Genomic DNA, 15,833 nt, shown 5'->3' with positions numbered 1-15,833 from the left:
AATTTACAGAAGGAAAACCACATACACTGTTAAAAATTTGTTTGTTTGAGAAAAAAATTCCATCCTGCTCCTTCAAATGTTCTCATTACTGCAGTGGAAAGTGAACATTGATTTGACCCCACTAATGATTAGAAAAATGGACAAACTTTCTTAGAACATTATTTTCTTCAGAATGTTCATTCGAAATTCTAATCACCCATGGCCAGCTTTGGTCTATGAACTTAGTGGAAGTTCACCCTAATAGTAAAATCTCAAAATCGACAGACAACAACAATCTAAGACTAACCTATTTAATCCTGTAAAGAATAAATCCCTATAGATACCGTACCTTTCCTGAAGCCAATCTGGTCCGGTCTCCAGCTGTGGAAGCTCTGCAGAAGAGACAGCCTGGGAAGTGATGTCACCCATAGAGTTACTATGGGGGCTTCCATTGTTGGCTGCCTCCTCTGCATTCACCACCACAGAGAAGCCGTGGCTGACAGCTCAGCGTGGGACCAGACCAGCTTCAGAAAAGGTATGTATAGAGATTTTATTACAGAGCTAGTTAAGTTAGTCTTAGATCATGGATGCCAGTAGATTAGGAAATCTTAGTGTAACCCCCTCTAGTGTTGTTAGGCCGATACAGTGGTTAGGTTTCTGTAGTGTAGGTAAATTTCAGGCTTGGCTGGCAGCCAAGCCTGTTTGTTTTTGATCTGGGTTGGGAGTGACTCAGGCAGAGCTGGGAGACTCACAGGCAGCATCACTGAGACCTCCCACTTCTTTCCAGAATTTTCTGGAAAGGGAGGAGGACAGGAGAGGAGAGGTAGAATTACCTGGAGTATTCTGAGGAGCCCTGATCAATCCCCAACCTGGATTGGCAGGGGGAAGGCCTTCTTAAATACTCAGGGTCAGCCCAGCTGGGAGTTGGAGTTGTTGTGGGGGGTTGACCTCTGGCCTGGGCTCGGGTGCGGACAGGATATTCTCACAACCCAAAGAAGTGTCCTGGACAGGAGGCACGGGAGCAAGGAGAGGACAGCAGGAGAGTACTGCCGGGTAAGTCTCCAGGTAGGAACAACAGGTGGCAGCCAGGAGGGCTGGTGAGTGCCACACAGTCAGGAGGACTGGGAGGCACACCTGAGAGGACTGGGAGAGTGCAGTCTGGGATGGGTGCAGAGCCAATGGAGTGGACTGTGGTTTCATGGGAAACATGTTGCACTAAAAGCACAGAATGAGTGAGGCTCAAAAAGGTACATGAGCTTTTTTTTTTTTTATAAATCATTGTTTTTCATTTGAGAAATAAAAACCTTTTTAATAAACAGAAATACATGAAACACAACACATACAATAAACAAATTGCAATAAGAACATATAGCCAAGACTTTATGACTATAAATACAAACAAATAAAAAAAGTCCCAACTTGCAGAGAAAGTAGTACTGTGTTAGAACATAAAACATAATAAGTTAAATACAATTCACTGCATGAGCTTTTTGCTACAAGTAGGCCAATCCATTGAAATGAATGGTCTGTCCTAATTGTGTAAAAACTGCACATTTGTGCAAAACCTAATGGCGTGCTTCACTAGTGCTAATGAGACCTAAGAGTCATCGCTATCAAATGAAAAAAACTCAAGAGTCTTGTTTTTTCTTCTAGTTAACTTCGCCAACAATGCCCAATTAATATTCTGATGACAAATGCATCTAAATTATATACCTAATGGCGTTTGAATGAGTTAGCCCAGCCAAAATATCACTGATGTAATCCATAGCCAAATGCATTCAAGGCTTGGTAATTATCTTTCCAAAGCCAAGTCAAGAAGGAAAAGATCGAAGTCCCTTCTGAAAGAATAAGCTGATGAACTCTTGTCGCATAAATAGACTGTGCGTGGCTAACAAGCATACTGGACAAGGAAAAAGATCTATCTAACTATTCCTAATTAGTCTGCATGTTCTCTAAATAGAACATAATGTATAAATATATTAAAGCTCACATTTTCCATAACATCCGCAATCTTTTAGCAAAGCAGTAATTCTAGTTTCAAGTCACTCTGGGCACATAATAAAAAAATATATATATATATTACTACCAAAGCCAAACAAACAGCTGAACTGCCATTGAGCTCCTATGACATCCATCCATCATGGAAGTGTCCTTATCATTAGAAATGTGTTAATTGCAAGTATGAAGACATGTGCTGTGATAATGAACTGTGCAAAAAGATTGTCAGGAATTTCGTACCTGCTGGGAAGTAGCTGCAATGCCAGGAAGAGTGCCAATAGGCATGCTTTCTGCTCAAACACAGAAATGTTTATATCTCCTAGAAGATCACTCTGTGACCAACCATTGTAAAATCCAATCACCATCACTGGTATTGTCTCTCAATCTGTGACCCATCACTGTAAAAAATACATCAAACTCCGCTCAGTTCCCCTGTTAAACTTCACCCCGGGAGCTGCCAGCGCATCAATATACAGTAAAGAAGACTTTTATAGAAAATTGATGTTTGTGTAGAACACCAATGTACTACTGTCTTCATAAGAAGTATTATGGTCCATGCATGGCAGAAAAAAATGCTAATCTTGAGAGTTTTTTGTATAGGTATTTACAAACGTTCAGGTGTATTTAGTGTTTTTTTTCTGCCAGAAAACCGCTCTAAAAAATGCAAAAATAAGGTATTTTTTCTGCCTCTAAACGCTGTGCTTAAAATATGCCTCCAAACGACCTAAAGTACATGGACACATAGGACAACTTTAGTTGCTTCTACAGGCTAACCTCCTCTGGAAGCCAGTGTGCATGGACCCTTATGCCACGTACACACGATCGGTTTGTCTGATAGACCGTTTTCATCAGACTAAGCGATCGTGTGTGGGCCCCATCGTTTTTTTATCCATCGGTTAAAAAACTAGGAACTTGTTTTAAAATTATCTGATGGTTAACTAACTGATAGGAAAAAAACGATCGTCTGTAGGCACGTCCATCAGTTAAAAATCCACGCATGCTCAGACTAAATTAGGGGACGAGAGCGCTCGTTCTGGTAAAACTAGCGTTCATTATTGAGATGGCACATTCATCACGCTGCAACAGACAGAAAAGCGCAAATCGTCTTTTACCAATACAAAATCAGCTAAAGCAGCCCCAAGGGTGGCGCCATTGGATTTGAACTTCCCCTTTATAGTACCGTCGTACGTGGTTTACGTGACCGCGTTCTGACACGATCGTTTTTGTTAACCAATGGTATGTAGGCACGACTGACCATCAGTCAGCTTCATTGGATAACTGATGAAAAAATCCATCAGTCCGTTTTCATCGGATGGACCGATCGTGTGTACGGGGCACCTACTTTCCGGAATGGAACAGTCATGTAAATCCCATTATCCTTATTTCCGGGTAGTGTTTACAGCAATTCCAACAGCCTCAGTGCCATAAGGGCATTGCATAATGCCTGAAGGATGAGACTAAAGAATGTCCCAAAAGTTTACATCTTCATCAAGTTAAATGAGAACTCCAGCCAAATGCAAAACGATAAAAATCAATTGCCTATTTAAAGGATAAAAAAAAAAAAAAAGAAGAAAAACAAAGCTAGCCCTTGTTGCAATATTCCGCTTCAATCGAAGGTAATTCTCTGCAGTACTTTTTTTCTGCCACTAGATGTCCTCGGTCTGATGGCCAGCAACATTCAATTCACTTCCTCTGAGCCCAGATCTTTGCTGGACAGTGAAAGAGAAATAGCATAGTAATGACCTCATCTCTCTGTTACTGAATTCTTTTTCCTTTAGAATGCTACTTGTCAGCACATGACCTGACTGGCTCCTGCTTCGCATACCCCAGTTTTACTGTGGAGTGACTGCAATCAGCTGCAGCTATAATTAGTGTATTCTGACAGCACAGGAGTCCCCACCTCACTTGTGTGGATGGGGAAATCCATAAAAGAAAATTGTTATATCTGTCTAGGCTTAAGCAGGCCATTTCGAATGAATTTTCTTTTCAAAATCCGAATTTTTTTATTTATTTTTTTGTGATCTGATGATGCCACCATTGATTTTCGAAATTCGGCAGACCAAGCCTTCATGTTGCTACAGAAAAGAATTTTCGTGGCCGTTAATATTCTTTTCTCACCGTGAATTGTCTACTCTTGCACATGCGCATTTTTTTTCTATTATATTTCTTGCACGATTCTCCCATCATTGATTAGAAGATTGTTTGTTTTTCAATAAATTTCCAACTTGTCCGATTTCTTAAATTTGATTGCCACATGAAAATCAGCTGTTGCTGCAGCCCACTAAGGGTGTGAAATTCGTACGAAAATTCTTTGATACGATTTTCGAAAGAAAATTCTTTCAAAATTCGAACCGTGTATGGCCAGCTTTAGTTTACAATTTTGGTCTGGGGGAGTTAAAAACAGACAGTTGAGGCACATTTTCATGCCCCCTCTACCTTAGGCCACAAACGCAGCCAGACAGGGTGGTGCACATGCTGCAGCCACAACACTTTGCTTCGCAGGGCAGCAAAAATGATCCCCTCCGTCACCTTCAGCGAACACTACCCAGACTACATAGGTCAATGGGACCACACTGCAGCAGCAAGCTTAGCATTTCTAAACCCTGTTTGGCTGTCAAACAAGAAAAAAAATGACATTCAGAGGGCGGCAGTATCACCTCCTAAATGCCGGTCAGCCATGCCTGCACTGCTGTGTGAAAAGCGTTCCATCATAGATTACTTTTCAAAGATGAAGGTGTAAATGAGCCCCAACATTAACAGCGTCTATAGATCGTGTTATAAACTTTGGGCTTGAAGGAATATAATGATATGAGTTGTCTCCTAAGAACTTATACCCTGCGGAACACTTGATAATCAACACCACAAGAAGCACATGAAAAGAATACAGAATCTTTGATCGTTCAAGCCTAGAAGCTGTTAGGATAGATTATCATTTTATACCAATCTAAGTGTGGACAGTGATGCTACCGTAAAAAGCTTTAAAGGAAATGTATAGTGATGTAACAAAAATTATTATACACATACACACACACACATAGTTTTAGCTACAGTATATAAAATTAATTACTGCTTAGAAATACTGTATTTTTCACGTTTACCAAACTGACCTTACCTTCCCTGCAGAAAACACCCATTTACAGCGCTAAATAACTAAAGCTTAAAGCATTTGTTACCTCAACACTTCATATTCCTGATATTTGCCCGCTGTACAATTTACTTGTACAAAAAATATCCTGTTCTCTTTGTGTTGCTTCCTTTGTGTGAAATCCCTGGTGTTCCCGCTAGTCCCCTTGCTTTCCTATTAAAAACTGACCACACTATGCAGGAGAGCATGACATAGTCAGTTCTCTAGCTATGCTGGGAAAACAATGTGCTCTCCCTAGATGATCAGACTTGTCCTGACACCCCCCCCCCCCCCCCCCCCCACAGACTGCCCAGATATTTTCTTTACACACACAGAAGTTTATCCCTTTGATCCAAGAAGGAAAGGTTAGTTACAAATGTTTCATGTTAAAAACTTGGCAGACTGCCTGTATATTTTCTTTTGACAGCTGAGTGAGCAGATAAAGTCTCTCCACTTGTTATATGAAAGAATCTGCATACTCTGCATTGGAGGTCATCAGGGAGGTTGATTCGAGATGACGATTTTTTAACGATTAATTGTGCAGCTCTAGGCTGAATGTACAACCAGCCTGTTGGATTTTACATGTGTTTCTTGCTAGCGGCTGTTATAGCATATATCTATCTATTGGTTATGTCAGACTAACTACGGGTAAGGTCTTGGTAGGCTGAAACACATTAGTGTTGGCTCTGTTTGGAACATGTGTTATCCTTGGACTAAATAAAAAGACATTGTATTCATCCTCATCTGGTTGCCGACTTTATCTACACGGAAGGACTCTTGTGTTACGTGGTGGAGACTGCAAGTCCGGCACAGTTAGTGGAAACAGAGAGCACTTGCCGGCCCCGATTGCATGATTGGGTTGCAGTGTCTTTAATCTTGCATGTGTAGCAGGACAAATACGTTTGAATGCTCTTTTTCTGCAGGATGAAATTTCTTTCTATACTTTAATTTGGCAACAGATTTGCATGAAAGTGAAGTTGCATCACACCAGCCATGTCTGTTCCGATCAGCTGGAGATGCTGAATCTGAGCCAAAAGCTATGATCTGTGTCTGTTCATTTTTTGCCCTCCTGGAGCTTAAATAACTCAAGTTAGGTCTACAAGCAGGCAGATGTAAATGGATGTGAGACCTTTTACATTTGAATACCTCAGATCCGACACATTTATGTTAAAAAAAACACACAAAAGATTGCAGACTTTTTTTCCATGTTTGCTATGACCTAGATGGACTCAGTGGTACTGAGATGTAAACACCTGTAGGATAACACGGAGCTTTGGCAAATGGCATTACTGGAAATTCCTGAAAGTATTACCACAGCGGGGGGAAGCTGTAATTTAGTGGTGGGATTACGGCGTGTACAGATCGGTGGGCAATGGGTCATTGTGATTGACATGGATTACATCACTGAATGTTGTGATTGACATCAACATTCACTGGACACTGTGCTAGACATAGATTTACCTTGTGGGGACTTTATAAGCATTAATTTTTTAAGCCAGTAAGTACATGCTGCTTTTTTTTTTTCCATTATGGGATTTTTTCACCTTGTGGGCATGGGTACTAATGTACCCCCCCCCCCCCCCCGTACTCATTCTCCTGGGAGGAAAAGTTATGTGGTAGACCCCTTATTGCAAGGGGGCTTGAGCCCCCCTACCTCCCAAATGACCCCTACCTATTTTTAGGGCATCAGCGGTGGAGAAGAGGCCCTCGCCCCTTAACACTAGGGCAAGGGTGCTTTACAAGAAGGAGGAAGAGTCTTAGCTGTACCCCATCTCCCCCACCTCTCCCCTCCCCTGCAAGGCAGCTCCTCAATGTTAAAAGGCATTTGGCCTGATATGGGACAGAAAGGGAGCAGGGGCCAGCACACTCACTGATTTACCCCTTGGTTCAGATGTCTCAAGGGTGCACTAGAAAGCAAGTGGTTTCAAAGGAACTTGTAGACACCAAGTGCCTCCTAAATATGACACACTAGATCTGTAATGGTCAGGGGTTAACGCCGTTACAATATTCCATTCCACCAACCCAGGACAGCTTATCGACACTCCACAATCCAGCAGACAGGACCCATTGGATTTCCCCCCAGAATAACAAGACACAGCTCTGTTCTCTGGTTCCAAACAGATAGGAATACTTTAATGGTAAACTCAGGCTTGTTATATACAGTTAGAAGCCCCAAGAAACAATGGCTTAACTCCACCCACAACATGACACAATGGGTGCTCAATACACATTCCTTTAGATAATGACATTCAGATAATCTACATCAGGCATCCTCAAACTACGGCCCTCCAGCTGTTGCGGAACTACACATCCCATGAGGCATTGTAAAACTCTGACATTCACAGACATGACTAGGCATGATGGGAATTGTAGTTCCTGAACAACTGGAGGGCCATAGTTTGAAGACCCATGATCTACATGAACTAATTACTAGTCATTTACCCAGACGTTCTGACTCCGCGATAAGCCATTCTCACAATACACATTCCTTTGTAGACGTAATTGACATGCTAATCCACTACAGCTGAAAAGTCAGCCATCTGACCTTTCAGACTGCCAAACCCTAACACATCTATCATCAATAGACTTTCACACAATTAAATATCTTAGGAGCCAGACTCAATTAACACCTCAACAGTATGTGTCCCCACATGAATGAGTCACTCTCCTATTGACCTGTTGGGGTCAGAATAAACCACCTGTAATATTTCAAGATATCCTGCAATACATGAATTATCATTACTGTCCCATCTCATGTAATCCGAGATATCATTTCTCAGTCATCCTATGCCCCTATTGGACATAGGATGACCCTAGACCCAAGAGTCATTGGTGAAGCTGGCACAGGAGTACCCCGCATCCTTCAAAAGTCTCTGGGTATCACGGGCCATACCGTTACAAGATCTACTAGGATCCACTGAACAGATCATCATAAATATACAGGTGCGGAGTATACTATTGCATGGACTTACTATAAGGACAAACAGTAAAACTGGTGATACCCAATCAGGTTTTGATTCGCCAATCAATGTGTAGCCTGCCAATCATCGGACTGGACATAATAAATGGACTATTGTGGTGGTCTCAAACTAAATTGTTCAAATCAGATTGTGTATGGCCAGCCAATGTTTAGTGAGGTATTTCCCACAGCTATCCAGTACAGTAATTAATCTCAATCAAAAGGATGGATTGTTCATTGATATGACTTCAGTAAATCAAAACCTATTTTCCTACTATAGCTTACTATACTATGAACAACATCACTAACCACCGATCTGCCAAATTACATATTTCATTTAAACCTATGAGTAGTGAGAAGAGCACAGCAACCTGTATAAACCCACCTATCATTGAGCTGCCTCCACTAAACTGAAATCCGAGTGATTATTATACTCAGCAGACCCCCCGCACTATAAACTACCATATTGGATAAGGCTACATTCTGGTTTTCAGGGACTTTGAAAATAAGGCATGCACATTGTGTATATCATGTGTTGTTATAAAACCACCAAGCCAGTTATTAAGCCATTCATTTAAATGGGTTATTTATTATTTGATAAACACACGAAAAAATACTGAACCTTTTGAGAAAAAGTTTCTGTTATAACATTTTTGCAAATAAGTAATTTTTCTTTTTCATTGATGTGCCTGCACCGATGGGCATTGATGAGGCTGATGGGCAATGATGAGGACGCATGGATGAGGCTGCTTTGATGAGCATTGATGAGGCTGATGGGCAATGATGAGGAGGCATGGATGAGGCTGCACTGATGGGCACTAATAAGCTGTATTGATCTGCACTGATAATCAGTGCCCTGATTATTAGTGTAAACAATGTACTGACAGCCTTGCCGATTATCGGCTCTCCCTTCCTCACACAGACACGGTGCATGAAAAAAGAACATGTAAACCGGCAAGTCTGTTTACATGTGATCAGCTATGATTGGACACAGCTGATTGCATAGTAATGGACCTCTGTGATTGGTCCTTTACCCTGATCTGTGATCAGCTGTGTCCGTGAGAGGGGCAGGGTTCTGGGAGGATGTCCATGGATGCCCTCCCAGAACTGGATGACAGCACTGTAGTCGTCTATCAGCTATAACGCGCTACTGAAGTGGTTAAAAGGAGTTTAAATTTTTGCTGACAAATTTTATAAAAACTCCACTAAATGTTTGTTTTGTGTTTCCATTCACACAGCATACCTAAAAAATTAATTAAAAAGATCTTGACTTTTAGATGTGTCGAAGGAGAATGGCATGGCCAATTCTAAGCCTTTCTGAACAGCCCCACGGTGTCTTTACCCCCAAACAGACTGTGCTATCTATCCTTACAAGAGAAGTTCAGGAATGGAAAATAAATATCAGTATATTTCACCTAGATGGCTGCAGCACCGATCCTAGCAGCAGCTGTCCTCTGCCACCTCTACACCAAGGACTAAGAGACCAAAGACCGCTATCTGCTTGGTTCTCAGCCTTCAGTCACCAGCTCTCTGCTTTGTCCCTCCAGTACTCACTAAAGCTCTGGGCTGTGGAGGGGGCAGGAGCAGCTGGCTCAGGCTCTCACTGGGGTGCTGGGCTATGGAGGGGGTAGAAGAAGCTGGCCCAGACTCTCACTGGGGTGCTGGGCTTTGGAGGGGGAGGGAGCATCTGGCTCAAGCTCTCACTGGGGTGCTAGGCTGTGAAGGGGTGGAAGCAGCTAGCTCAGGCTCTCACTGGAGCTCTGGGCTGTGGAGGGGGCAGGAGAAGCTTGCTCAAGCTCTCACTGGGGTGCTGAGCTGTGGAGGGGGCAGGAGCAGCTGGCTCAGGCTCTTACTGGGGTGCTGGGCTGTGGAAGCAGCTGGCTCAGGCTCTCACTAGGGTGCTGGGCTGTGTAGGGGTGGAAACAGCTGGCTCAGGCTCTCACTGCAGCTCTGGGCTGTGGAGGGGGAATGAGCAGCTAGCTCAAGCTCTCACTGGGGTGCTAAGCTGTGGAGGGGTAGGAGCAGCTGGCTCAGGCTCTCACTTGGGTGCTGGGCTGTGGAAGGGGTAGGAGCAGCTGGCTCAGGCTCTCACTTGGGTGCTGGGCTGTGGAGGGGGCTGAAGCAGCTGGTTTAGGCTCTCATTGGAGCTCTATGATGTGGAGGGGGCAGGAGCAGCTGGCTTACGCTTTCACTGGGGTGCTGAGATGTAGAGGGGGCAGGAGCATCTGTCTCAGGCTCTCACTGGGGTGCTGGGCTGTGGAGGGGGCAAGAGCTGCAGGCTCAGGCTCTCACTGGGGTGCTGGGCTGTGGAGGGGGCAGGAGCAGCAGGCTCAGGCTCTCTCACTGGGATGCTGGGCTGTGGAGGGAGCGGAAGGCTCAGGCTCTCAGTGGATCACTGAGAGACTGAGCCAGCTAGCTGCCTGTCCAGTAGAGCTGCATGATTGATTGTAAAAAAGTCTCAATTCAACCCCCCTCACAATCTGAATCTGGCATTTCCACAAATCATTTATGTGAAAAAGTGCAGAGCCGTTCTCTGCTCACTGTCAAAAAAAACAAAAAACAACCATCGGGAAAATGTTTATCAACATTTCTCAGCGTTGAGATGATAAAAGGAAACATTGTAACATTTAGTTCTTTTAGATCAAAGGGATGAACTTCAGTCTGTAGTTTAGTTTAGCCACTTAAAGACTAAGAGCTGGTTCACACACAGGTGGCACGACTTTGGGGGCGACGCGGCAAGGCGATCTCAAGGTGTCTTGAGAGGCAACTTGCAAAATGACTTCTGTATTGAAGTCAATGCAAGTCGCCCCGAATCGCCCCCAAAGTTGTACAGGAACCTTTTTCTAACGGTTTGAACGGTTCCATTGACTACTGCGGACCGCGACTTGTCAGGTGGCTGAGTCGCCTGACAGGTCGCCCGTGTGTGAACCGCCTCTAAACCTTTTCTGACACTTGTTGCTTACAAGTTAAAATCTGTATTTTATGCTAGAAAATTACTTTGGACCCCAAATATTAAATATATTTTTTTCAGCAGAGACCATGGAGAATAAGATGGCAGTCGTTTTATGTCACATTGTATTTGTGCAGCGGTCTTCTGGGGAAATACACTTCAATGAATTAAGAAAAAAAAAAGAAACAGTAAAATTAGTCAATTTTTGTATAATGTGAAAGAAGATGTTACGCTGAGAATTGTGATCTTTAATTTAAGCAAAAAAATTGTGAGTCTAATTTTTTCCAGAATCGTGCAACTCTATGATCCAGGCATATAGATGGATCTCAACATTAAAGTCAGGACAGATCTGGAGCCTGAATCGGCTGAGTGACATCAAGCTTTAGCCTGCCTTAGGCTGAAAATGCATCCAAAGAGTGAATAATGAATTGCATTTCTCTGATCCATCGGAGAAGTAGGGCTGAAAGGGCTTTGGCCATACTTCGCCTTTAAAATACAATGCAGGAGGGTGATTTCTAAATTTTTGACCCTTTGTTAGGACAGACAGTGTTTAAATCTAGTTCTAGCTGAAAATTAAGAACTGTGAACATTACAGACTGGGTTCATTGCATTGAGCCCCATACACAGGGGCAGAACGTCAGGAGACATCGGCTAGTTAAAAAAAAAACTGGCTGACATTCGGCCTGTGTGTATCTCAGTCTGGAAAACTGGAAAACCAGTAGCCGAGTGACTCCTGATCAGCACTCACAGCCAATGTAAACAGCGCTGATTGGAAGGTTCTGGCGGAGGGCTGTCCTCCTGTCAGAACACAACAGCTCAGTGGGGGAGATCGCTGTACTAACTTTGCAAAGTTAGTATAGTGGATCCACCGGAGCGGACAGTTTTTTTTTTTTTTTTCGTTCAACCAAACTCATAGGGCCGGATTCACAGAAGAAGTACGCCGGCGTATCTACTGATACTCTGGCGTACTTTCAAATTTGCCACGTCGTATCTTTAGTTTGAATCCTCAAGATACGACGGCTTCTGGCTTCGATCCGACAGGCGTACGGCTTCGTACCCCTTCGGATCGTAGGTGCAATACTTCGGCGCCCGCTGGGTGGAGTTCACGTCGGGTATGCTAATTAGCTTTTTCCGTCGATCCACAAAGGTATGTGTGGCCGTCGCATTCTCTTACATCGTTGCTAGTCGGCTTTTCCCGGCGTATAGTTAAACCTGCTATTCTGTGGCGTATGGATACACATGCCATGTTAAAGTATGGCCGTCGTTCCCGCGTCAAATTTTAATTTTTTTTTTTTTGCGTAAGTCGTCCGTGAATAGGGATGTACGTAAGTCACGTCGAAGTTAAAAAAATTACGTCGTTGCGACGTGATTTAGTGCAATGCATGGCGGGAAATTTAGGAACGACGCATGCGCAGTACGTTCGGCACGGGAACGCGCCTAATTTAAATGATCCATGCCCCATTTGAATTAGGCGGGCTTGCGCCGGGGGAATTTACGCTACGCCGCCGTAAATTTACAGGCAAGTGCTTTGTGAATCAGGCACTTGCCCGTAAAACTTGCGGCGGTGTAACATAAATGCGATACGTTACGCCGCCGCAGAATTGCCCGATTCTACGTGAATCCGGCCCATAGTGTGTACCAGGCTTTTAAACTACTCCACAGCCCCCCCCCCCCCCCCATTAAACATTAATCTTTTTTAACCTGCGGGGTGCGCGTGGTGCGCTCTGTGACCACCATGTCAATGTTGGCTGATAACAGATTGGAGTAAGGGGTCGATCCCGTACCCTTACCACTTGATCAGCTGTCAGCCAATGACACGTGATGTAAACAAAAGATTGTAATCTGCTTTTTTTTTTTTTCCATCACGCTGACAGCATGAGGAGAAAAAAAAATGAACCGATTTGCGGCTTCTGTCAGAGGGACATCGGTCCTGATCATAGAGAGCCACTGTTGCTATGCAGTCCCCACCTGTGCCACATGCCAGTGCCCATAAGTGCCAGTGCAAAAAAGTGCTGCCTATCAGTGTGTCACCTACCAGTGCGCATCAGTGCCACCTCTCAGTGCTGCCTATCAGCACACATTAATGAAGGAGAAAAATTACCTTGTTTTCAAAATTGTATAACAAACTATGAAACAGATTTTATTTAATGTTCCTTTTTTTTTTTTAAACAATAAAAACCTGGCAGTGATAAAATACCACCAAAAATAAATCTCTATGTGTGTGGAAAAAACGATAACAATGCCATTTGGGTACAGTGTTGCCTGTCCACACAATCATTTAAAGTGAGACAGTGCTAAACGTGGAAAATTGGCCTGGGCAGGAAGGGGGTAAAAAGTTCCTAGTAAGCAAGTGGTTAATAAAAAAAAAATCAAAATGTAATTATTTCTTCTAGTGATGTGATGGGGAAGTTGTGACAATATAAATGAGGTGTTCTCCCCAATTGGCGGCACAGGTGGAATTCCAGTGGTGGTCGGGCCGCTATAGAAGCACACGGCCTGTAGGGGCGCTGTGGGGCCTCCAGCAGCGATACACCTGGGCGCCGCTCCCCTCGCTATGGCAACAGTGAGGACGCTGTGGAGTCAGCATTTCCCCCCCATACATACACAATGGCCCCGATCCTTCCATACTACTCAGCCCCGTACACTGACCAGCCTGGCCCCGGAGCCGAGATGTGTGTGTGTGTCTCCGATGCCCCTAGTCATGCCACATTCCCGGTACACAGACAGCACGCTGCACCGCTATGTATCCCCCAATCCATCATTCTTCTCTCCCCGTATATGAACGGTGTGCTCCGATCCCCGGCACCGCCATGTGCCCCCCCCCCGTACCCCGCTCACCTCGAACAGCGGACCGATCCGGTTGCTCTCCAGGTAGACCTGGATCCGGGTTTGCTGCCGAGACGCCATGAGGAGGTGATGAGCGGAGAGCCGCCGGTGTGATCAGCAGACAGACGGCGGAGGGAACATCATCATCTCTCCGGTGTGATCACTTCTCATCCGCCCGGCACTGCCTGCAAGGTGCATGAGGATGGCAACCCTCCTCCTCCCCCCCACCAACAACAACCAACCTCCCTCTACTCCTCCTCCTAGGTGCTCACAGCAACACAGCCCGCAACACACTGCACTCCTTCCAGGAGCCCTCCAGCTGGAAGACAGGAAGGATCAACCCCATTGGGTGCCACCTGACAGCCCTGTGTGTGATTGGACAGTGCCCGACACCCTCACTGACACCTCATCCTCTGTACAGTGTATGGGGAGCACAGGGGGCTATATATTGTACACACAGAGCTATGTACTATACACACAGGGGGCTATATATTGTACACACAGAGCTATGTACTATACACACAGGGGGCTATATACTTTACAGTACACACAGAGCTATATACTGTACACACAGGGGGCTATATACTTTACAGTACACACAGAGCTATATACTGTACACACAGGGGGCTATATACTGTACACACAGAGCTATATACTGTGCACACAGAACTATGTACTATACACACAGAGCTATGTACTATACACACAGGGGGCTATATACTGTACAGTACACACAGAGCTATATACTGCACACACAGGGGGCTATATATTGTACACACAGAGCTATGTACTATACACACAGGGGGCTATATACTTTACAGTACACACAGAGCTATATACTGTACACACAGGGGGCTATATACTGTACACACTGAGCTATATACTGTACACACAGAGCTTTATACTATACACACAGAGCTATGTACTATACACACAGGGGGCTATATACTGTACACACAGAGCTATGTACTATGCACACAGGGGGCTATATACTGTACACACAGAGCTATGTACTATACACACAGGGGGCTATATACTGTACACACAGAGCTTTATACTGTACACACAGGGCTATACACTGTACACACAGGGGACTATATACTGTACACACAGAGCTATATACTATACACACAGACAGCTATATACTGTATACACAGGGCTATATACTGTACACACAGAGAACTATATACTGTACACATAGAGCTATATACTGTACACACAGGGAGCTATATACTGTACACACAGGGCTATATACTGTACACACAGAGCTTTATACTGTACACACAGGGCTATACACTGTACACACAGGGGACTATATACTGTACACACAGAGCTATATACTATACACACAGAGAGCTATATACTGTATACACAGGGCTATATACTGTACACACAGAGAACTATATACTGTACACATAGAGCTATATACTGTACACACAGGGAGCTATATACTGTACACACAGGGCTATATACTGTACACACAGAGCTTTATACTGTACACACAGGGCTATATACTGTACACACAGAGCTTTATACTGTACACACAGGGGACTATATACTGTACACAGAGAGCTATATACTATACACACAGAGAGCTATATACTGTATATATGACACTGTACATCAGGGTTCCTCCATAGGTTGCTAGAAGTTCCTTGAGCAATGAGTGAGATCAGTCTCTCAGATAAGTTCCCACTGACACCATTCATCTTTTTTATCTTCCCATTGACCACCACACTAATGTATCATGAGTTGTACAGCCTTGGCCAAAAGTTTTGAGAATTACACAAATATACATTTTTCACAAAGTCTGCTGCCTCTATAAAAGAGGAGAGAGACGCCTTTAAGGCCCCTTTCACATAGTAAAGCAGAATTCCACCCAAAAATGGAACTTCCGCTTTTTTGGACCCCCCTCTGGTGTCACATTTGACACCTTTCAGGGAGGGGGGAAGCAGATACCTGTTTAATACGCCACTTCCTGCCCCCCCCCCCCGCTG

General features: G+C 44.1%; 1 protein-coding gene across 1 annotated transcript in view; it reads right to left on the bottom strand.

Moving 5' to 3' along the window:
- Nucleotides 1-14,112, bottom strand: part of C5H8orf34 (chromosome 5 C8orf34 homolog) — a 363,446-nt gene extending 349,334 nt beyond the window's left edge. The window contains exon 1 of the mRNA XM_040354371.1: nt 13,849-14,112. Coding sequence (XP_040210305.1) covers nt 13,849-13,917 — 69 coding nt within the window. The 5' untranslated portion in view covers nt 13,918-14,112. The remainder of the gene's footprint in view (nt 1-13,848) is intronic.
- Between the last annotated feature and the right edge of the window lie 1,721 nt (nt 14,113-15,833).

Source organism: Rana temporaria, chromosome 5 (genome assembly GCF_905171775.1).
Source record: "Rana temporaria chromosome 5, aRanTem1.1, whole genome shotgun sequence".
Lineage (NCBI taxonomy): Eukaryota > Metazoa > Chordata > Amphibia > Anura > Ranidae > Rana > Rana temporaria.
This window is presented reverse-complemented; position numbering and strand designations above follow the sequence as displayed.